Below are 23,909 nucleotides of genomic sequence, written 5' to 3' on the forward strand. Positions count from 1 at the left end.
AGGGGGCCACATGCAGAGCAAGGGGGGCTGTGCAGAGGGTCCTGTCTCAGCTATCATGCTGGTGAGGGCAAGGGGGATGTCTGCATCCTCTTCTGGCACTTAGCCTTGGCATGGGTCTCTCAGCCCCTCCAGGCAGCTGAGGAGAGGGCTGAACAGTTTGGGAGGCAGCCTTGCTGCCTGTGCACCTCCTGCAAGGACCATTCCCAAGCTGGCAGTCATTCCTCCCTTGGAACAGCATTGTCTGCAAAGGGTTTTGCCTGGACAGTGCCAATGATAGCATTGGCATATCCCCTTTATTGGCATCGCTGCTCCGTCCAGCCACAGCACGGGGGATTGGGGCAGAGGGAAGGGGCAGGGGGTGTTCTCTTCTGCCTGCTGGCGGCTGGTGGGGGGTGACAGGCAGGGATCAGCACCCCTTGGTCTGGCACTGATGCCTGGCACCCCCGGGAGCCTACACCCACGGTTCCCCTCAACACTAGGCAGTGAAGTGGGGCTGGCTCAGTGTCTTATCCCCATTTGTTTAGCAGCGCTCGGAGGTGGAGCTGGCCTGTCACCCTGAGCCTGAAGTGACTCCAGCTGGCTCCTGGTGGGCTCAGGCAGTCCAACGCTCCTGAGAGCAGAGTCTCTCTCCTTAGGATCCATCCTGCAACCCCAGGGTGTTGGGGGCTCCGGCAATGTCCACAGCTGTGGGGTGACCCAGGAGGCGTGGGGTCCTTGGGGGCCAGCAGTGGCATCAAGTCCCACGCATGGGCAAGCGGGTGCAGGGAGCAGGGATCGGCCAGGGCTCTCTACAGGATCTGAGCTTCTGCCGAGAGAGAGGACAGGGGGTCAAGCAGGACACTGGAGACACTGACCTGCCCCTTGCTCTGCATTCCCTGCCCCACATTCCCCCCCATTCCTCACCCTGCACCCCGACTCACTTGGTAGTGCCTTCAAGTGGGTGGCAGCAACCAGAAAGTTTGGTTTGGTCTTGTCCTTACCGTGTTTCCTCACCCGGAGCCTGGGGATGAGAGCAATGGTGGTTGAAGACCCCAAGCAGCCTCCCTGAACATCAGGATTGCCCACATTCCCAGTGATCCTGCTGTGCTTCCATCCAGCTGTGCCCAAATGTGCCCAGCACAGCTTAACCTCTCCCGTGGGTCAGCTCCAGGGCTAGAGCTGGAACTGGTCACTGGTTAGAACAGCATTGGGATGGGAACAGGGACTGACAGCAGAGCCAGAGCATGACAGGGACACCCCATGGTGGCAGGATGAGAGGGGACCTGGGGACAGGATTCCCAGGGAGCAAAGATACATGGAGGGGTGTCTGTTCTGACTCTGGAGCATGAGACTCCCCAGCAGGAGCCTTTGGGAGGATACTAGAAGGAGCAGCATCTTGAGGGGATTCAGAGAAAGGTCCCTTGGATCTGGTGTCATTAGAAAGAGCCCAGGCAGGCTGGGAAGTGTGCTGGCGTGGGTGTGCTGGGAAGAGGCACTGGTGTGGGACAGGGGCAAGGGGAACATAAACCACCCTATGGAGCATCAGGTATGTTTTGGCAGTGATCCAGAGTAGGGCTGGGGGATCACAGGGTGATTGAGAACTGAGGGTTCAGGATGGGATGGGGACAGCAATCCTACAGCCCCTCCTACTCAAAACCCAGCCTACCAGATGAGGATGGTGATGACAAGAACAGCAGCCAGGACAAAGAAGGCAAAGATCCCAAGGGACACCAGGACAGCCATCTTCTCCAAGGGGTCACTGTGATCTGGGGCAGAGAGACTGTCACAGCCAAGGGATGCCATAGTCCCCAGCAACTGGGGACCCTATGGCAAGCTCCTGGATACTCCAGCAGCCCAGCCACACACAGGCTTGGAGCAAGACTCCCTTGCCATGGCTCTCAGACACACACATGGCACTCCTGCCCACCACCCCTAGCTATACTCACTGATGGGCTCAGGGTTGGGAGCCTGGGAGGGCTCCTCAGCCAGGCTCTCCAGTCTGGCATCTGTAGTGGTTTCTTCACTTGCTGTGGAGGCCAGATCTGGAAGGACAGAAGGGATGGAAACACTCACCAAAAGCATATGCAGCACCCCAGGGACCCACAGATGGGAGCGTGGAAGGGTATCTTTGTGCCCCAGAAGTGCCAAGAGCCCAAGGGTGCCACTGAGGTACTAATGGTGCTTTGGAAACCCCATTCTGTCCCAAGCCTGTGGGGGGCAATGCCCAAATGGCATCAGCACAGCTGCAGGCTAACATAGGCTGGGAGATGTTTTCTCTTCCTGCAGCTCTGCCTCCCAACCTTAAGTGGCCGTGGAGTTGAGACTTACTCTTGTTGATATCTGGGGGAATGAGTGCCATGGGGAAGGGACCGAAGAGGGGCAGTTTGGGGTTCTGGAGGCACTAAATGATAGGCTGCTGGGGGCTGCAGCCTGTCCCACTCTTACCTCTGACAGGTGTTGCCCGGGCCTCAGCACTCCACTCACTCCAATTCCCTGCATCCAGGAAATCCTTGGCACTGACTTGGACCACATGCTCCAGCCCAGTGAAGGCATCCGTGATAACCTCAGACAGATTCACCGTCTCTACCTGTGCCAGGCAGAGGGGAGCTGTGGGGCAGGCAGGGACATCCCTCACTGCCCTCCCTGGCCCCATGCACAGCCTGTTCCTGTGCCAGCCCTGCCTTTCCTTGCACACTTACCACGGACCAGGAACGGTGGATGACGGGTCGGTACTGGAGCCGAAACCTTAGCTGGAAGTGGGGTTCCTTTGGCCAGGAGGAAGGGTACTTCCAGCTCACATGGAGTCGGCGTGGGGCCAGGGGGATGGGCGCCACCACCAAGCCCTCTGGAGGGTCTGGCTTAACTGTGTGGAAAAGGACAGGAAGTCCTTGTCACCCTGCATGCCATGCACAGCAGGGTAGGGGTCCCTGCTATCGCCCACAGGGAACTGCCCAGGCATGGAAAAACAGCGGGAGAGACAGATAGATGGATGGGGACTCACTGATGGCCTGCATGGTGACATCAAGAAGGCGGTAGCTGAAGCCCAGGGGGTTCACCTCAGTGATGTTCAGGCGGTAGGAGCTCCAGAACTCTGACCTGTGGACGGTGCAGGTGCCGGGGTGGGATGGATCCTGCAGGCACAGCCCCACGTGCCCATTCTTGTTCCTGCAGACAGGGAGAAAGGGTGGTGACACATCCTACCCGCCCACCATGCACAACTTCCAAATGCTGCCAAGGAGGTGCCATGGGAGACCCCAATGCCAAGACCCTGGTGGAGGAGGCAGCCCTGCTGGCTCAGCTGCACTCACCCTTCCAGAGTCTAGCATATCCCTCTGAGCATGAAAGAAGGGACTCTTCTCCCAGCTCCACACTCTGCCTGGGAAGGTCCCTCCCTGAGGCAAACCTTTCTCCTTGAGGCAAACCGTTCTCCCAGACTCCCAAGGTAGCTGGGAGGTAGCTGGCTCCCTGATAGGGACCCCCAGCTCTTGCTCTGGGGTCCCTGCTGAAGACAGCAGCAGAGCCTTTGGGATGGGGGCCAGTCCCTAGAACAGGAGCAGGGTGGGAGTCAGTCCTACCTCCGCTTTTCTTCGCCTGTCAGGGATTTCTTCCTGCCATGGAGACAGATGGAAAAGCAGATGATTAGGATGAGGGGGCAGCACAAAGTGAACCCCACCATGACCCAGAGGAGGGACAGGAGTCCACACTGCAAAGCAGCCCCACACTCCCATGCTGACATACACATGTGACAGCATGGGGGACAGAGCCAAAACCATGTCCAGCTCTTCTAATGAACAGTCTGACAGCAGGAGCTGGGGATCCCAGGGAAAATAAATGGGACACCCTTCCCTGGGATTTCATCACACAGCAGCAAAGACTCAGAGGCAGTGATAAAAGCAGCTCCCCAGAGCCTGGCTTCACCCTCCCCCTAAAGCCCCCCAAATCCATTCCCCCTCCCTTTGGAGTCTCTGATGCTCCACTCAACCCCCTCCCCACCAAGCCCTCAGCTCTTGCAGCTTTCAGCAGAGCTGTGCTTTATGAGCTCCATTGGACTTCAAAGCCGCCCGCTAATTTGGCTTGCAGGGATAATTAGAAGCAGCAATGCTGTCAGGGCTCCTTTCATCCCAAAGCATGCTGGAGCGTGGAGGCTTGCAGATGACCTGCTTCTCTTTTATTGCCCCTCTGGTGCTGGCAGAGCTGTCAGCAGGGAGGGAGCCTGCCTGTGCCAGCCCCCCAGTGCTGCTGAGACCCACGCTGAGGGCAAGCAAATGCTTGGTGCTCTGCTCACCCCAAAACAGGACCTGCTCTGGGATGCAACGTGGTCCTTGGGGCAGGAGGTGAGCCCAGGACGTGTGTGGGATGGCCAGATGGATTTGGTGGTTATCCTTGGCTGTGACCCACAGCTCACACCATAACAAGCCCAATCCATGCCCTGTGGGGATACTTCACCTGTATGTGGTGATGTATCTGGTGGGGAGGAAGGTCTCCACACTGGAGGTCCAGGAGCAAGAGAAATTCTCATAGTCAGATGCTCTGCAGGACACAAAGGGGACTCCAGGCAGGTCTGGGGTCCGGGGGAAACAGCAATCAGCGAGGAGTCCCCCATCCTGCAGCCCATCCAGCACAGAGGGATGCCCGTGTCAACACCAAGCCCCATTTTGGCAAGCTCCTGGCAGGGAGCACACTCCCCCTAGAAGAGCCCAGCTCACAGATATGCTACTCACGCCCCAGGCGCAGGGACACAGTGTGCAGGAGGCCACCGTCCTCGCCATGGCAGCTGTAGGTTCCCATGAAGGCCAAGCTGGCTCGTGGCAGCACCAGGGATCCCTGCTGGATGGCCGAGCCCTCCGGCAGCGCCATGGCACCTGCTCGTCTCCATTGCACTGGTGAGCTGGGTAGGGGAGGCCAGGCAGGCTGTGTTAGAGGACAGGGATGCCCAGGCTCACCCCATAAACCATCCCATTGGATAGATCCCTTGATGTGCATGGAAAAGACTTACCTGGCACGGACACCAGGGCATGGTAGGGTCACGTCTGTCCCCAGCTGTCCATACTGCACACCTGGAGTGACACACATCCCCAGGTGGGTGTCAGCACTCCATGCCACCCCACACCAGGGCTGGGGAGCCCCTGGGGCTGTACCCCACAGAGGGCACTGGCTATGGGGTCCTGCTTCATGCAGGTATCACCACAGGGGAGTGGTAAGGACTTGTCCCAGTTAGGGCTGGGCAATGAGCAGAAGCACATCTGCACAATTGGCCATCACTGTAGGATGTAGGGCTGTGTTTCATGTAGCCCTGGCAGGTCTGACCCTGTCTGGGAGAAATGGCGTGCCCTCAGGGTTCTCGTGCCTGGGATGTAGGGGAGGAGGTGCTTGGTGGGGGTCTCACCTTCCTCTCCCCAGTCTTCAGGGATAGCAAAGGAGGCTGATGCCAGGGCTGCTGCGAGGAACACCATTACCCTGCCCAGGCCTGGGATGGAACTGCGCATCTGGAGGGCAGAGAAGGGGAGGAGAGAGTGTTATTCCCAGGAATGGGGCAGCTGATACGGTCCACAGCATTCCTGCAGGGCCATGGATCCTGCATCTCCCTCTCATCTCACCCCATCCTACTGGAGACAGAACAGGCACTGAATCCCTGTACCCAGATGGGACATCTGGCAGTGTCTGTGCCACAGTCACAGCTGGTTCCTGGCTGCTGAGCAGGAATGCCTGGAGCAGGGATGTGGGGGGCAAATGCTGACCAGGAGCTTGGGGCTGTGTGGGTTGGTGGGATTAAGGGTTATTTGCCATTGCAATCCTGTGCTGGGAGCCTTGGCTGGCTCCCAGCCCCAGGGTGGTCCAGAGACCTGTGCATGTGCAGCTGGGACGGGAAGGAACTAAGGAGAAATTCTGGCGTGCATTTGCATGGCAGGTGACAGCAATCAGATCTCAACAGGATCACACAGCCAGGGAGAGCAGGGCTGTGATAGCTCAGGTTGTACCAAGTCTCACATCACTGCCCATGCCTGCACTCACTGTGAGGCTCCAGGTAAGTCTCCATTTGTGGGAGAATGGTGCTGAAATCCCTTCCTCCCACTCAGTGATCCCCAGTGAGAGGGGCAGGGGATGCAGAGTCAGGGATGTGCACCCAGCTCTTCATGGGTCAACCCCTGCCACAGTCTGGCATCTCTCTGGCAGCATCACCCTTTCCATCCCAACCTACAGCACTGTGAGCACATCAGTCAGTGTCACCCTGGCCAACACAGCCAGCATTGTCCTGTCCTGCCCTACCACCATCACCCTGCCCATCACAGCCAGCAGTGCTCTACAATATCTACCCCAGCCAGCACCCTTTCTGTGCCAGCCAGCACAACCCTAAAGCATCTGGACCCACCTGCAGAGTCCTGCATAAGCAGGACATATCAGCCAGCATCACCGTGTCCATCCCAGCCCCATCACCCTGTCTGTGCCAGCAAGCATCACCCCAGGGCACCAGGGGTCCTGGCCAGCATCACACTATCCCTACCAGGAGTGCCACACAATCTCTGTCAGTCAGAAACGAATAATTTCTCCCCAGAAGATCCCCCCCTCCCCCTGCCCACCCCTCACAACTGGACAAGCCTGTTTATTTACACCCACACTGTTGGCCTCTGGTCCCAGCTGCAGGCAGGGGCTGAGGGCACACAAGGCAGTGAGCTCCCTGCCAGCCCCAAGAGCAGGCATAAATCTGTAGGCATAAATCTGTGTCTCCCTGGGTCCAACAGCTGGAGGGAGGGATGCTCCAGCCCAGCAAAGGCACCCCAGAGCAGCAGCCGGTTCCCCTCCTGTGGCCGACTGCCCATGGCCACAGACCAAACCGCCTGGCGAAGGAAACAAGAGCTACAAGGCAATGTGCTGCAGGGGGGAGGCGTGCGGCACCCCACATCAACCCTGCTCTGAGCATGCCAGGCAGCCTCAAACACAAGCCCCAAATGTAAATAATTTCATGAGACTGTCATAAGCTTTTCCTACCAAACCACCCTAGAAACGTTCCCAAGAAATATCAGTCAAAAGGTCTCTGCCAAAACGATGCTGGTAAGTAACTGGGAACATTTGGCCTGAAAGTAAAATATTTTAGTGATGGAAAAAAAACAAAAAAAAAGGAAGACAAAAATGAGTGTATTTTGTCTTAAAAGCAGCAACCAAAAATAACTCCAAAAATCACGTGGGCTAGAGTGAAGGAATAGTTCTGGAGGGAGGGGGAAGGGGAGTGGGTGTATGTGTGTGTGTCAGGAGGAAGGGAGAGTGTGTTAATATACAGAGAGAAAAACAGCTTTAAAATAAAATAATTTCTTCTCCTGACCAACCTGGTTCTTCATTCAAACACTGAAGAGGATATCCAGCCCGTCTCCATAATGACCCTAGAGGTTAAGTCTAGTTAGGGACCACTAACCTAAACCCCAACCCTAGCGGTCCCTAGCTCTAACCGTAAACCTAACCCTAACACTGCTCATCTTGATGGCCAGATGTCTTTCACCCTTCATCACCCTTTGTCCCAGGCTCCTCTCAGAGCTCCCCATCCTCACCCCAGCACCCCATGAGCTCCCCTGCCTCAGAGCGGTACCCCTGCCAGCACAGTGTGACAAGGCAGCACTGAGCCCCTCCAGACACACACTGACCCAGTAAATGACCCACATGAGCCCTGCCAAAAATGATCCCTGGGGACACAGCATCACTGCAGAGACAAGCAGCAGGGCAAGCCCTTCCTTGTCTGCCCAAATGCCACAAACAAAAGGGGAAAGAGCTACAGAGCTGGAGAAGACCCAGAGCCTTTGTCTTCCCCAGGTGCAGAAGTGGGGCAGGAGACCAGGTGCTACAAGACAGCCTGCCCAGAAAGGATCCCCTTGTTTTCTGCCACCAAACTCCCTGGCCAAGGGAAAAACAGGCGTGCAAATGAACACAAGCATGTGAGTGGCCAGGCTTACCTTCCTTGGTGGCTCCACACCCCCACAGATGGGCACACAGGCAGAGAAAACATCCCTTGATGCTTGCACCAGCAGTGACACATTCTGGGGACACAGAGTCCCAGCACAGTGGTCCTGGACCCGAGCCGGGACAGAGGGAACAATCAGAGCTTTTCTTCGTCCCTTCATGCTAATCCTGGCCAGAGAGACGCCTGCCGCCAGCCCAGGGCTGGGTGACATCCCGTTGCCACAGCCAGGGTAGAGGGACCCAGCTCAGCCTGGGGGTGTGGTTTGGTCCTGGTAGGAAGGGCAGCAGTGCTGGACCCTGCTCCCTCAGCACGATGCTCTTGTCACTGGCATGGCCACGGTGACCAGGCAGCCTCTGGCACCCGTGGATATGAGCCAGAAATGCAAGGTGTCACTCTCCATCCCTCTCTGGTCCTGCTGTTCTGCTGGGCACCATCTGAGCTCATGCAAAAGTTTTTGGGGAGTGGTGGGGAGAAATCCTAACATAAGCCCCTTCCTGCATGCAAACTGAAGTGCTGTAAGCCAAAACTTCCCTCAAAATCATGGCCATGTGCACCGGCACCAGTGTCCACATCGGGTGTGACAGTTCCCTCAGCACAGCTGCTCTGTGCCATGCCCTGCCTTGGCCTGGCAAAGCCCAGCATAGATTCCTGGGGGAAGCCAACTTTCCATTGTGCTCAGGGCTTTGAAAGACATTGGGTTTTGTTTTCTTAGTGTTTTTTTGTTTTATTTTGTTGTTTGGTTTTTTTTTTGCTTCATTTGAAGTTGCTCTTCAAAGCAAATGGATTGCATACAGAGCAGGGGTGGTGGGGACAAGGACAGAAGCAGATGACACTGTGCCTCAAGGCTGTAGATGACAGCCTGGAGATGAGGGATGCTCCCCACAGAGCACAGAAAGCTGGGGTGCCTCTTTGGCAAATAACCCAAGAGCACTTGGTAGCTCTGCCTACCCTGTGCCAGGCCCTGATGGAGTCACCCACCTGCAAAAAGCAATGGGCAGAGGCCCAAAGCTGGCTCTAATGCCCCCGAGATGGCACCACTCTGAGTATCCCCAGAGCTGGGGGAGCATCCCTGGCCCTCTGCTACAAGCCCTCTCTTCCAGTGACTACTGAAAAATGTCCTATATAGGAAAAATGTCCTATGCTGAAATGCTGAACGCTGCAGGAATTCCCCTCTCCTTGCTTCCCTGTGGGGAAATGTGCCTTAGGTACAGTGCTTTACTAATCCCTCTGCACCTGACAGGCCTGCAGAAGCACCACGCCTCACTCTGAGGAGCCATGGCATGGTCTGAGTATGTCTCTGTGGCTGCTGATCTGCCCAGGGCCCTGGAATCACCCCATCCCTGCAGCACTGTTGATTTTCACCACCACTGTGTGAACGTGTGCCTGTGAGGGGAGCATCAGCTCCACTACTGGATGGTCCCCTGCAACAGCCACCCCTGTCCCCTAAATGCTGCTGGCACCCTCCCTGGGTGCCCACAAAAAGCCCAGCAGTGGGTGCTGGAGGGAAGCATGTCCCCCACCACGACCAGGGCTACCAGAGCCATGCACATTCTCCAGGACTACCTGGTGAGGCAATACCTTGCCCACCTTGGGCACTGCGGGGGTGATGCTCTGAGCACTGTCACCCCCCCACCCCCCTCCAATGCCTTGGGGACCTCAGAAAGAGCTGTTTTCATTTCACTGCGGTGGGGTGCATGGCCCTCCATGCCTGCTGTGGGGGGCACCATGCTGTGCTGGGCTGTGCCAGAACACACACCTGCATGGCTGCAGCCAGTGCAATCCCAAGGCACTGGAATTATCCCAGTTAAACCAGTAAAACCAGTTGGAGTCTTTCCCCGTGAGGCCAGTGCAGTCCCATAAGACCTGTGCACTAGGACTAAACCCAGTACAGTCGTGATGTGGGGCTTAACTCAGGGCAACCCAAATATTGCATTATACCCCACAGCCCAGGAGGGGAATTAGGGACCACTGACCTAAACCCCAACCCTAGCAGTCCCTAGCTCTAACCCTAAACCAGGACGGGAATCAGTTTAGTCTAAATGTGTGGTTAAACTCAGCCCAGCCCAGGAGTGGGGCTAAACCCAGCTCAGCCAAAATGTAAGGCTGGACCTAGCACAGGTTAAACATGTGATTATGCCACGCTAATGTGGGGTTAAACTTGGTACAGCTCAGGAGTGGGGTTAACCCGCAGCTCAATTCAAACAGGGTTAACCTCAGCACAGCCCAGTCATGGGGTTACACAGTTCAAGTGTGGGGCTAAACCAAATACAACCATGGGGTGGGGTTAACCCCAGCCTTGTCCATGGAATCAGCTATCTCCACAGGCAGATAAAATGCATATCTCCATCCAAACTAGACCAACCCCCTCCAACATCCACTGGTGATACACAGCTGACCACAGCCCCATTGGTGTCCAAAGCCAAGCCCAAATCCCTCCATAATCCAAGAGTCACCTCTCCTCTATGAAGCCAACAGCTGCCAGCAGTTCCTCCTGGTGCTTGGGGCTGGGGGGCCCCTACACACCTCAGCATGCCAGCAGCACCATGGAGGTCAGGCTCTGCTCTTACCCCAGCTGGGAAACTCTCACCCCAACACCCTGATTTCCGCTCTCCTCCGCTCCATCCTGCGAGAAGTCTCTGGCTCCCGGTTGTGACTGGAGGCATCGGCAAGGGCCAAAACAGCGAGGGCTCTGTTAGCAGCCAGCAGCCCTGACACTGTGCCAGCTGGCAGCGTTCGCATTCCGAGGCGGGAGAGAAGGGGCGCCCCCCTCTCCATCCCCATCCCCACACTCCTCTCTCCCAAGCCACGTGCCAGAGACGTTCCTAAAAATAATCTCCCGGCTGTAAAGAAACCTACCAGCGCTGTAGCTGTTGTGCTGGTGGATTTCTTTACAGCTTGGAGATTATTTTTAGGGTGGAGGCATGGAAGTTGGTGGGAGGGGGTGCTGCATCCCCACTGTCCTTGGCACATAGTTACAGGACAGGGATGGGCACAGTGCTGGATCTGGGGACACGGGTGGGACCTGCCAGCAGAGAGCTGGGCCACCCTGTGATTACAGCAGGGTGGGAAAGGCTTTTCCTGTCCCAGGAACATTTTGGGCTTTGGGACATTTTTCTGCTCCTGGGCTCAGCCCAGGCTGGCAGAGAATTAAGTGAACACACAGCTCCCAGTAGGGTGGAGCAGCCGGGTACCAGAGTGCAGCCTGTCCCCCCTGGACCATCTGCATCTCCCAGAACAAAGTTCCCCCATAAACTGGCCCTGGAGCTGATACAAGAGCTCATGCATCCATCAGTGTAGGAGAGAGACATATAAGTACATACCTGTGAATGCCCCAGGCACACCCAGCTCCCTCTGATGCTCCTGATGAACTCCAGCCTGAGGCTGGGAACTCTGATCGGGAGCAGGGCCCCACAGCATCCCCCATACGCGATGCTTCCCCTTCCCTCCTCCTGCTCCAAAGCTGGCCAGAGCCCAAGAGCCATCAGGCTCAGCTCCATCCCTGAGGCACGAAGGCGCATGGGTCAGCCAAAACACGGCAGGGCCAAAATAAACAGCTCACCTTACACAAATGCTCCCCCAGCTAGCAATTTGCTGTCACTCCTTTTGCAAAACAAAATCCCTTTTGGGCAAGAGAGAGATTTCAGGAGTCATTAAGGACCACCTGGGCAGGCAAATAAAGCCACCACCAAGGGGTGGCCCAAATAAAGCCCAAAGGGTGTCCCATTAACCTATTGTACACCACCAGCGGTGTCCCTGTGGGAGAGGGGTGGGGGGTGGAAATTGCAGACCCCCAACAATATGTGATGTGGGGATAATGATGCCACCCCCCTTCACCTGGTCAGATAACCATGACCTGTCTTCTCCAAGCTTGGAGTCAACCCTACCTGCTTTCACAGAACCATTGAATAATTAAGGTTGGAACAGACCTCCAAGATCATCAAATCTGCTATGTGGAGGTGGCTCAGGGGAGGCAGCTGGCTGCAAAGCACATGACAGGAACAGAGGCTGGGAAAACACCTCACTGGGGGCAGCATCCATGCCCCCACACCACACTTCTTGCCAAGCCAATCAGATGGCAGTCTCCAAGCCAAAAGGAGATGGAAACGTGGCAAAAAGTGGAAAGAAGGGGAAAACATGGGGGCTGTAGTACAGGGCCAGGGGATGGGGGCTGAGCCCTGCCTAAGTTGAGAAGGTTGGAAAAACACTGTCCAGCTCATTTTTTGCTAGGGGAAAAAAAACCCAGCCAAGTTCTGAAAGATTAAGTGCAATTGTATTCAAGAGGGGGAAAGCAGGGCCATGCAGTGAGTGTGCTGACACATCTCCTTCCCCAGTGCTGGAGAGAAGCCCCAGCCTCATCGGGGCCAGCTCTGTTTACAGGCTCCCATTGTCTCTCTTTTTTCATTTGGATTTCCCCCCTCCAATGTTATAGTTCAGAGTAAACAAAAGCAAGCAGCCTCTCACTCCAAACATTTCAGCCATCCCAAACTTTCTCTGGAGGGGGGCTGCCCATGGAATTTTCCTCATCCAGAAGAATTTCGAAATGTTCCCATTGCAGCCTGCTCTGACTGGAGGCCAAGATAGCTCCAAAATTCTTCACGAAATGCTTGAGCTGCCCTGTGTACTGCCACAGCTCCGTCTGTGCCCCAAAGCTCCCCCCATGCACAGGGAGACCCTCTGGCCTGGCCAGAGGGGAGTAGAGGCACATTCCAGCCTGCATAATTTCCCACAGCTCATCCCATTCACCTGAAGTGAGACAGCAGGCCTTGGTGAGTATGGATCCTACCTTCCTGTTTTAAGCTTCCACTTAAATTCTTATTGCTCCAAGTCAGCAGTGCTGGTGCAAGGTACTTGAGCGCACTGAGGGGTATATGAGGCAATCCACCCCAGGAAAACACAATATTTCCCTTTGCAGGAAGCATCTCCCTAGCGCCAGGCAGAGGGGAGAGGGTGCAGCAGGTGCCAGAGCTCCTCCTGGGAGTAGTCAGTGGCACCTTGGGCACCAGGAGCACTTTTTGCAGCGGTGATGCATCTTCAGTGCTGCTGTGTCACTGCATGGGCAGGTGGACAAGGAAGGGATGGTGTGCTGCATACATCCCCCAGGATGGAGAGGGGCACAGCACCGTGCCCTGCACACCCCTGGCAGATGGTGTGTGGAAGGGAGGACAAACTGTACCCCAGGATGAGCCAAGCGGTGGGTGCCACCCAAGTGTGCTGCTGTTCCTTAGCGCACATCGTGTGGTCAGGGTAGGCACCCTGGTCCCAGAAGGGGTGGGACCCCAGAGAAGTCAAGCAGCAACCCCCAACAGCTCTCTTGGCTTTGGCTGAGCACAGATAAGAGATGAAACCCATGAGACCCTGGCATAAGGGTGCCAGCACTGCTCCACCTGCTGGTAATGGAGGCACTGGAGGTAGCTCCTGAAACAACTGGGAGGGGAAGAGCCCAGCTAAAAAGCCCCGTAAAAAGCCAAAAGTTGCAGGAAGAAGTACCTAAAGCTCAGTCCAGAGTGGATTTGGATGTCAATGCAAGTCATTGGAGTGGCCTGGCATGCTGATGTCCCTTGTCTGCTGTCCAGAACAGCCCCTGAATGGGTTGCACTGTGTGGGTGGTCCTGCACCCAAAAACAGACCCCAACATGCTGGGGAAGCCCCACATCCTCCCTCCCTGGGCACACACAGATTTTGGGGACTGCAACCCCTTGATGAACATGCTGTCACCCCAGAAAGTCAAAACATTGCTGGTACCTGCTGCATCTCCCATCCACAGCACCTCACCCTGGTGGGCACAGAGCCCTGTGCCACCACAGCAGCAGTGGCAGGGGGGAGATACCTCAGCTCCACGCCGGGCTGGAATCTTGCTGTGGGACAGGGCTCTGCTGGGCGCCCCTGCTGCCTCTGCACCATCTCCCTGCGCCGCCTCACTGGGTTCTCCTCCTCCACGGAGGTTGCTCAGTGGTTTGGCGTGGGAGTGGTCCTACCCCCCCAACCCCAGCAGCCCCCTCCCCTATAAAGGGGCCAGGCAGTGGCTGTGTGGGGAGCAGAGCCCCCAACACAGCAGATGGGGTCTGTAAAGTGAGGCTCCCCCAGGTGTGTTTGCCTTGGCTGGGGCTCAAGCCCGTCCAATTAGAGCTATAGAAAACATATCTTACAAAAAAACGAGGGGGGAAAAATAATCCTCTCCCCTGTGCTGGGGCCCATGGTTTGGCCGGGGTTTCTCGGCAGGCCAAGCACAGGCGATGCAGGCTCTGCTGGCAGCAGCCTGGGGAGGGCGGGATGTTTGTGGATATTAAAATGCAGTCGTAAAATAGAAGAAAAGGGCAGCCTTGTTTCAGAACAAGTCTCTGAGGCTTTCCCCTCTCCCGTCATGCTCGGCACCTTGCCGGCAGCATGAGCAGCTCCCCCTTCCCACAGCCTCCTCAGCCACCCCCAGCTTGCCCAAGGGCTGAGGTGCTGTCAGCGAGACCCCATTCCTCATGGACTGGACATCATCTGCGGGAGGGAGCAGATCTGGGAGGGTTGCCCTCTGCAGCTACCCATATTGGGTCAACTTTACAGCTGTGCCTCTGTAAGACCCACCCCTGCACAGCCCTTCCTTGTCAGCCCCGCAGCTCTCTGCTTTCCCTTGTCCACTGCCCTGCCTGCATGGGGCCAAGGCTGCCTGGCCCCAGCTGCTTGGCAGCAGCCACATGGCAACACCACTGGTACTCCACTGGTTGGCCTCTCCCTGCCTCCCTGCTGGAAGTAAAACAAGCTGGATGGTCATTTGGTCAAGGCTTAAAATTATTCACAGGCACCCAACACCCTGTGCCCAAGCAAAATAAGGGGGACATGGCAGGGCTTCTTCCATTCCCAGGGAGAAGCCCGCTCCCTAGGATATCTCCGCAAATCCATCCCTGAAACACGATGCTGCCTCTCCACAGCATCACCTCCATGCTGCCATATCCAGCTCTGGAAAGTCACAGCAGGAGGCTGGGAAGCAGTTGCAGGCATCAGCTCAGCAAGGGTGGCTCCATCCTGACCCACCTGCTCAGCTGGAGATGGCCAGTGCACATCTGGCTTCACCACTGCCTTCTGCCCCCCTTCCCAGCTTAGTAGGGAGGGGATTTTGGGATGCGAGCCTGGAAGTTGTTCCCCCCCCCCCCCCCCCCCCCATATCCATTCCCCAAGCCCATCCCTCTCCCTTTGCCCTGTACAGGCTCTCCAAGCCCCCGTCCCCCTGCCCCACGGGGACCCGAGGCACATCCCATCCCCAGCCACGGCCCAAATGACTAACGCCCCGGCAAGCGAACCGGGTGCCGTCGGGGCGAGCAGGGCCTGTCCCTTGGCCGCGCTCCCTCCCCGCAGTGGTGAAATCACGTCTGGAGAAAGCCCGGGGAGTGAGGCACCGGGCCCCCCCGCTGCTTCCCAGCGAGGATGCTCGTTTCCCCGCCTGCCGGCCGGCCGCCCCCGCTCTGCAAACCCCACATCCCAGCAAAGGGGTGCTCCAGGCATGCCGCCTGCAGCAGAGCCTCATACCCCATCTCCTCCTCCTCCTCCTCGTTCCGGATCCCATAGCAGCATCCCAGCTGTGGAAGTGGCTGTGAGATGTGGAAACGCAGCAGCGAGCCCCAGATGCTCGTAAAAGTGCTCCCGGGGAGTGGGCAGGAACCTCTAATTCCCTCTAACTCCCGTAAACCCGCCAGAGGCCGGGGGCAGCCGGGGGTGGAGGGGCTGGAAGGGGTACCCGTCCTGCTAACACACCACCCCCTCCACGGCAGGGGAAGCTGGCTCATGGAAGGAGCGGGTGGCTCGGGCTGCCTGGAGCCAGCGCCGAGCAGCACCGGAGGGGACAGCGAGGGACGGGCCACCAGCACGCGGCCTCGAGCGGGCACGCGGCACGTGCCGGTCGCCACGGGGTGACTAATGCGGCTCTTGAAACGGCACGGGAGCGTGGCTCCGGGTTAGGGTTTAATTATCTGCCTTCCTCCGCAGCCCGTGCCTCTCCGCCCCCTGAACCGCCACAGGGACCCCGGGAATGTCGTCCATCCCCCTCCCCGGCCGGGGCTGCTGGCATGGAGCGAGCAGGGCTGCGGCGGGGAGCTGGCTGGGAGCACGCCGAGGCTGCAGCTGGGGGCTATAAAAAGCACGGCTGTGGTATGCAGCGAGGCACTGAGAGGGGAATAAAATAAAATCAGGTGGTGGATGAGTCGGGCGCTTGCTCCTGCACCAGGTCTGGCGACGCTGCTGCTCCCCATCACGCCTTCCCTGCTCCCTGCCCGGCTGACAGCCCGCTGAGGCTGGGGCAGAGCCGAGAGCGGGGATTTGGCAAAAGGTGGGAGACGTAGGGCTGGCTTGGCGGCGAGTGGAGGGGGGTCAAGGCTGGGGAAACAATCGCTGGCTCTGGTACATGGGCTCCTGCCCGGGATGGAAGCATTGCAGCCACCACTTGCCCAGCTCAGAGACGCCAGGTCCGGGGGCACTCAGTCTTCTGGCAGCTCGTAGCGGAGGATTAACCGTGCGCTGATTGACGGCCAGAGCTGCCTCTGACAGCCCCACCGTCCCCCAGCACCCGGATCCTTGTGGGGACCTCATCCACAGGGGACCGTAACCCCGCAAGCTGGGTACAGAGAGGGCTCCCCTCAGGCCGGCAGGAGCTCCCTGCCCAAGGACGTGCCGTGTTTGCACAAGTCTGAGCAGGGGAAGGTCAGATTAATTTTAAACTTGAATAAACAAGGAGAGAAGGCAGTGCCAGAGCTCGCCCTTCTCAGTAGGGATGCCCAGCAGCAGAGCACAGCACCCACAGCACAGCTCTGCCCTGCCCAGGGGTTCACACCCCCCTAAGAGAGCTGGAACAGACCCACGACCAGGGCCTCCCTTTTCCGCAAGGAGCTCCCAGCTGAGTCAGTGTTGGCAGCAGGGAGAGCAGCTCCTGCTTGATTTTGCAAGATTCCTCTGGTCTCCACAGAGAAGCATCCACCCTGGGACCCCCATCCCACTGGGAACAGCACCAGGGCTCGCCTGTTCCCTGGCAACAATGCACAGTGTGGTCTTAGGAATGAACAAGAAGAAAAGAAAATAGTAAAATTGTTTGTAGGTCAAGAATAAAATAAAAAAAAAATGAAGTTTGTATTTTTCATGCCAAAAGGAAAATGAAAACCAAAACATTTTGTTCTAAATGATAGGCCTTGTTTAGCTTTCAGTGGTTTTACTTTTTAAAAAAGGTTTGAGTTAAATCGAGCTAAATTTGTCTTCCAAACATTACCTTGGGGCAAGGAATAAAATAAATTGGAAAAAAAAAATTAAATCAAAACATCTCATTTGGAAAATGTCAAGAGCAAAACGCCACGGCTTTTCCAGCCTGGGAGAACCGCAGCCGGGCGCTGAACCCAGCCTCAGTTCACAACTTGAGATGGCCCCCCCGAAGCAACTTTTTTTTCCCCAGAAAATAAAGCAAGTACTGTGCCAATTAATGGCTGGCATGGCTTGTGCTCTGGTGCCTGGCTCCCATCAGGGATGTCCCCACTGCCCATGCTGGTCCCCAGGACCTGCTGGAACATGGAGAGGCCCTGTTACAATCAGCAGCCGTGTGCATGAGCTGAATCTGAGCTGAGCTGCTCTCCAAAACTCCTCTTTAAATGTCTTTTCTATTAGGTCAGCATTCCTGCGTCGCCCAGGGAAGGTGGTTACGGCCGACAGCCCGGCACACAGGCTCCTCGGTGCTTGCTGCTGGCTCTCCAACAGCAAGCAGCCTGCCCACGCTATTAAATTACTGAGAAAAATGGATCGTTTCACCAAAAATTAGGTGCAGGAACCTCTCATGCAGTGGCAAGATGAGCTGGTAATTGGAAATTCATAGAGCAGGCCACAAATGCTGCCTCTGGCTCTGCTCCACCCTCCTCTGGTTGTGGTGAGGGATGGTAGAGAGACGTTTACTGCCATCCCTGAAATGCTGCCACTGATGGAGATGCAGCAGCCACATTGCCAGTAGCAATGTGAGGTCCCCCACATACCCTAAGGGGGTTAAATGCTGCTGCACAGTCCCTCTGTCCTTGATAGGTGGGGAAAATAGGTGACAAAAGCTCTCAGAGACCCTTCCAGACACCGGAGGAAGAAAGCGCTCTACACATGGCTGACCATCAAGCACCCTATTGGAGACATGTCTCATGGGGACATAGTTTGGGGATGCCCCAGCACCACCCCATTCTTACAGCAGCACCCCAGGGGTGCACCCCACAGACCTTGCCTTACTCAAGTCCTTCATCCATCCATCCATCCATCTATCCATCCATCCATCCATCCATCCATCCATCCATCCATCCATCCATCCATCCATCCATCCATCCATCCCAGGCACAGCATAAGCACCACTGCTGCTCCATCTGAGCATCTCACCATCCTACCAGACCACTCTGAGCCCAAGCCTCAGTGCCTTGCTGAGCAGAGCTCTCCAAGGCATCTCCAGGACAAACCACCCAGCTTCAGGGGCTGCTGGAGAACCCAGTACATATCTGCAAACTCCAGCTGGGAAGGAGGAATGTGGATGTGCTGCAGATCAAGAGCTGTGTCAACAAGATACTCAGAGAGACTAGTCCCTCACACTGACTACTCCCTGTGCCAGCACAGGAAATGGAGGTACTCATCTTCCTTGCTATGTACACTGTTTTTTGGATGCAGGGGTGCAAGGACAGTGGGCATGGTCCCAGCTGGAGAGGGGAAATGGAGCTGGGCACAGGATCAGGGAGGCCAGAGAAAACGGATGCCTCCCCTGACACAGCCATGCCCCAGCCATGAAGCTGCAAAACTCAATGCCAGGATGGGGTGGAGCAGCCTCAAGGGAGCCATGAAACAGCCCAGCGGGAGCCTTGCAAGAGCTAAGAAAATCAAAAGCAGCCAAAGCACCGAGGAACCCCCAGGGCTGCGTGTTTGCCCTTGCAAGACAAGGATGGAGCAATAGCTGGTTGGGTCCACCAGCTCCTCCTAAGCCTTGAGGCCTCAGGCAAAACTCATGGAAAGCAAAGACTCCTGCAGACCTCCCCAGCAGCCAGGGGCTGCCTCTGGCCCTGTAAGGAAGTCTGGGGAGGTGCCAGCTGGCCTGGGCACCCTGCATGACAGCAGCTTTCGCAAAACCAAGCCGGGCCACTGTGGCCAGGCCATCCCTGGAGACCTTCACAGGGTTGTTGCAGCACATCTGTTGTGAGCTCTGTCGCAACGCTGGCACGGCACTGGGCTGGACCACAATGAAGACCCTTCATGACAGCCCTTTCTGGTTTTCCCTATCTATTTTTGCTGGAAGGTAAGGGCTGAACTGCGCCTTTCACGATGTCACTGAATTCAAAAGGCACTGATGCCCATGCCAGCCTTCAACAAAAAGGGACTGGTGATGTGCCTATGGGACTATGGGTCTGGCCAGGATGAAAGCCTTCTGTCCCAAAGGAAGGGGATGGTGAAAGCACAGGAAGGCAAAGGAAACAGCTGGACAGGCACAGCCACGCCAGCCCAGGGGCTCCAGGGATGCTGTGCCAGCCCTATTCCTCCTCACACTTCTATGAGGACATCCACAACCCTTATGCTGCCAGCAGGATGGCAGGCAGCAGCCCTAAGCCCTGTCTGGAGCTCCCCAGTGTGGGATGACACAGCTACAGCTGAGCACAACACTCCTCAAAGTCAATGGGTCAGAAGACCCTCCTCAAGCAGCCACAGAGATGATGGTCCACCAAAGCTGGAAGCTTCTTCCTTCCCTTCTTCCCCTCAGTGTGTAGTCAGCACTGGCTTCTCAACAAGGGTTGGCATGTTTTCACTTTGGGAGGTGAAATAAACCAGAAGATGCCCAAATGATTTTCTTTCCACCATAAGGATTTCATTAGATGATGGAGCCCTGAACTTTTCCACCTCTCCCTATACGGCAATCTCTGCAGGTCCATAACACTTTTCACTAGGCAGTTTCTGTTTTGGCTGTCTCCATACTGAGAGGAACAGACCAGAGCTGAGCAGCATCTGGAGAGCCCCAGGCTGATTTCCAAAGTGCTTTCAGCATCCTCTTTTCTCCTGGTCAATGCAGCTCTGCCTGCATGCAGGCCATTGCCACCCACATGGGACAGTCCCATGTCCGACCATGCCAGATCTCCTGAGGTCCCTCCAGCCTCCTTGTCCTCTCCAAAAGCATCTTTAGGAAACACGTACAAGCAGGTGGATGTGATCTTCCGCTGCCCAAAATATTTCAAAATTCCTCAAAAGCCTCTTCAGCAATGACCAATGCCTGCTGCAAGCAAGCCCAAGTTGTGCTGATCAGATGTGACCAATGTGACCACAGTGAGCAGTCCTGGTAAGACAGAGGCAAATCAGGTCTTGACTGATTTCTTGTCCCTCTTTTCCTGGATGCCTCCAACTCAAGCACCAGAGTGCACCAGAGTAGGAGGAGCATTTTTTTGCCACATCCCAGACTCATACCACTAGAGAGAAGGAATTGCACCTTCCAGCCGAGCCATGTGCCTGTACTGGAGAGCCTGGCAGATTCTCCAGGGGCTGCATGTGCTGTGACCTTTCAAAAGAGACCAAAGCTCACACTATCCCACTCCCATGCCAGGGTGACTCAGAGACCTGGGAAGATCATTCCCAGATAACTCCCAAGAGACCTTGAGAGATAATTCCTATTTACACACTGATCCCTGACACTGCAAACCTGCTACTAATCTCCAGAGGAATTTTCCTTTTTCCATGTGAATCTGGCTGCTGGAGAAGACTCAGCCACAAGTGCAAGGAATTTGTGCTTTTCCCCACCTTCATAACCTGGATGGGAGAAGAAAACCATCACTGGGAAGTACAGAGAGATTAACTAGTAGAAACTCAGGTCATAAAGTCATGGCATGCCCGGCCAGAGAGATTTGGTGATTTTCACACATGCGATGCTGTTGTAACCACAGGAGCACTTAGAAAAACCAAAAACTCTCTAAACATCCCAGCAAGCCAATTCAGACATCCCAGGGCTAATCCCTTATGCTGGCATTCTATCAGCATCCCAAATGCTGCTGAAGCCCTCGTGTGCTGCCTATTGGGAAGAGCTCCCATACCATCCAAACTCTGCCCTTGGCTATATCTTGGGTAGGGGCAGAGCCACCCTTTTTCATGCCTAAACAAGAGGAGGGGAAACAAGCTGTGAGAGATGCTGATATTTTCCAAAGGGAGAAAAGTAGAGACACAAGCCAGCACCTGCCCCCTCCCGCGGGAAGCATCTCACAAGGGGTTTTCCTCCAGAGCCAAACCCGCGGAAGAAGAGGAGGCAAGAATCCTTTGGCTTGCTTAACCTAACAAGGAAGCTATAAATATAGCAGGGTAAACACCAGAGAGGGAGAAGAGGTCTTGAACTAAAAGCACAATGTTGGCACAAACCCACAGGGGAATAAGCTCTCCAGGAACGCATTCAGCAGGAAACGGGAGGGAGGTTAAGGCCTGTGTGAGCAGGAAGAGCCTGGAGTTGCCTTTGAACAAGAGCAGAGTGGAACGAAAGGGTTTGAACTGAGTGCTCAGCTAGTTCATGGCAGGTGAGGATGCCACACACTGTTGCCATCCATTAGGGTTTCCCCGCTCAGGATAATCCAGGTGAGCTGTGTGAGAAGGGCAGGGGAGGCAGGACTCCTTCATGTGTGGGCTGTGGCTGTGGGCCACCTGGGTGCCCACCCAGCATGACAGCTTCTGATAAACCCAGCAGCTGCAAAGGGGAACTGCTACTGCTGCTGCTGCCACAATGAAAACGGCCGGGAGACTTGCCGCGCTGTGAGTCATTCATTCATCCTTCACAAACAGGGCCTGCACTTGGCCAAGCATCCTCCCCCCCCACCGCTGGGACAGCTTGCTGGGACAGGGAAAAAGTGGCTTATTAGATATAATCAAGTCAAGTTTTCCCCTCCCTGTGAGGTTCCTCTTCCTGGAATAGGAAGCACAAGACCAGAGCTGCTTTTCTTCCCCCTTCCTGCAGGCTCTGCTGTTTGCTGCACCCTCCAGGGAGCCCTCCCCATGACCCCACTGAACCCCACATACCCTGTTCACCCACACTGGTGACATGCAGCCCTGAGCACAACCAGCACAACCCTGCTGTCACCAGTTAGACCCTGTCCCCCACCTCCAGTCCCATTCTGGCTGCCAAGGTTGGTTTGCAGCTCTCTGGAGAGCACATATTACCCCTTTTGTTCCTGCCCAAAAAGTGCCAGGCTGATGGCGCAGAGGGTGGATGGTTGATGAGGGGTCATTGTGGCCATTTTTCATCCTTGCCCCTAGCACAGGAGGGCCTCCAGCAATTCCCAGCTCCCTGTGAGGTTCCTCTCCCTGTGCCAGGCTGGGATGATGTGTGTGCCTCATATCACCGCACAGGTAACCTCGCTGCGACCTGCCCTCCTGTAAACAGGTAGAGCACAAACACGCCACCTCCTCCCGCAAACCCAACAGCCAGACATGGGGCAGTCGCCTCCTGGCACACAAGGCACTTGGGCAGCCCCAGAAGTCTCAACTCTGCCTGTGCCACCAATGCCAGTCAGTCCAACACCATTTTGTGTGCATGGCAACACATCTGTGAGCTGCTGCAGCGCTGGGTTTCTTCCCATCCATAGGGACCAGGCACAAGGCCCTATCACGGTTGCTGACAGTGATGTCCAAGCCAAACTCAGCCCCGTGGACACCCCTGACAGCCTTCACTAGCCTGGAGACAGAGCTTGGAGGGGACCTGGTGGGTGACACAGCCAGCCTGTGAGGGTGGTGGTGGGCACAGTCCACAGCTGGCCCCTCATCGGGGCTGGCACAGGGCGGAGAAGCTGGGATTGAGACAGCATCCCGGGGCAAGGAGGGACAAGGCAGGCAGAGCCCTGCCAGCGCCCGCGCATGGGAAAGCGCCTCTCTCAGCGCCTCTCCTAATTGGGAGCAGCTTTTCCCTGGACCCCCCAGGAGAAGAGGGGGCCCTGCCAGGGGGGCGCTTCGCCTGGCATTCCAGTCTTTCTCCAGAAAACTTCCTTCAGAGATACTAGGGGTGTCCAAATCGGCAATGGTAGAGGGTGGTCTGTGGAGGCTGGGGAAGGGGCTCAAACATCGCACCCCAGGAACATCAATGCCCCGAGCATCTCCGGGCAAGGCGGAGGCGCGGAGGGCGGAGAAGGGGGAGCAGCACTGGGTACCCACAAGCAGCCGGGAGGGACCGGGAGGGCAAGTCCCTGGCAGCCGCTTTGCGAGGGGACACAGACACACAGACATCCCCACACACCCGCACAACTTTCTCCACCCGGGCAGCAAACAGCTCCGGGAGCTGCCTGACCGCAGCCGCGCGTCCCTCGCCGCGAAGTCGGGGCGGCGGCGACGCGTTCCGCTGGCGGGCTGGGGGCCGGGGGGCCGCTCCCTACCTTCCTGCGTGGCGCCGCGGCTATGTGTCCATGTCGCTAGCGGAGCGGGAGGGGGCCGGGAGGGGGGGGGGGGCGCCCGCACCGGGCGGGCTGGGGCCGGTAGCGCAGGCGGTGCGAAGCCGCCGGGGCTGCCGCCGCAGCTCCATTGGAGCAGGGCTCTGCCAATCTGCCGCCACCACCCCGGGACGCTTCCTGCCTGTGAGCCGCCCCCCGGGACCGGGAGGGATCCGAACCCGCTGCCCGCAGCTTGTCCGGGATTCGCGGTCCCCCCCCCGGGGCCCCCCGTCCCAGCCAGGCCGGAGCGCTGGCATGGGGACCCCACCGCGGTGCGCTGATGTGCGGTGCCCTCCGGAGCGCGGGTGTCCCCCCGAGGCTCAGCAGCCCCCCGAGAGTGCACAACCCTCCCCGGTGATCTCGGGGGTCAGCGCTTCCTGCATTCACAACCCATCTCTGCATCCCGGAGGAGTGGAAGAAGGCAGTCCTGCCTGAGACTCAGTTTCCCTTGCCCCTGGGCGGGCCATTTCTTTGGGGTTTATTATTGTAGTGGTTTATTTGATGGGGAACAGGCAGGATGAATTCTGACTGCAGGGTTTGTGTCCCTGAGTTGAAGAAAAGGCTCATTCCTC

General features: G+C 56.8%; 1 protein-coding gene across 3 annotated transcripts; it reads right to left on the reverse strand.

The window, feature by feature from the left end:
* Positions 1-251: 251 nt before the first annotated feature.
* IL11RA (interleukin 11 receptor subunit alpha) lies at positions 252-23,408 on the reverse strand. 3 transcript variants are annotated; one of them, XM_005528027.3, is made up of 13 exons: positions 23,284-23,408; positions 5,366-5,465; positions 4,976-5,036; positions 4,701-4,867; positions 4,426-4,540; positions 3,555-3,587; positions 2,981-3,144; positions 2,679-2,842; positions 2,425-2,566; positions 1,926-2,021; positions 1,646-1,745; positions 921-1,000; positions 252-805 (listed from the first exon to the last, which is right to left on the reverse strand). In XM_005528027.3, exons 2-13 carry the CDS (start codon positions 5,463-5,465, stop codon positions 789-791), a joined length of 1,239 nt encoding a protein of 412 aa, XP_005528084.2. In that variant the 5' UTR covers positions 23,284-23,408; the 3' UTR covers positions 252-788. The 3 variants fall into 3 exon arrangements, with proteins under 3 accessions (XP_005528084.2, XP_087910365.1, XP_014112411.2); XM_088054239.1 differs by lacking the exon at positions 23,284-23,408 and adding an exon at positions 13,755-13,775; XM_014256936.2 differs by lacking the exon at positions 23,284-23,408 and adding an exon at positions 7,920-8,022.
* Positions 23,409-23,909: the final 501 nt, after the last annotated feature.

The sequence above is a fragment of the Pseudopodoces humilis genome, chromosome 4, assembly GCF_049639895.1.
Source record: "Pseudopodoces humilis isolate 2021_Gansu_Grassland_sample_001 chromosome 4, ASM4963989v1, whole genome shotgun sequence".
Taxonomy (NCBI): domain Eukaryota; kingdom Metazoa; phylum Chordata; class Aves; order Passeriformes; family Paridae; genus Pseudopodoces; species Pseudopodoces humilis.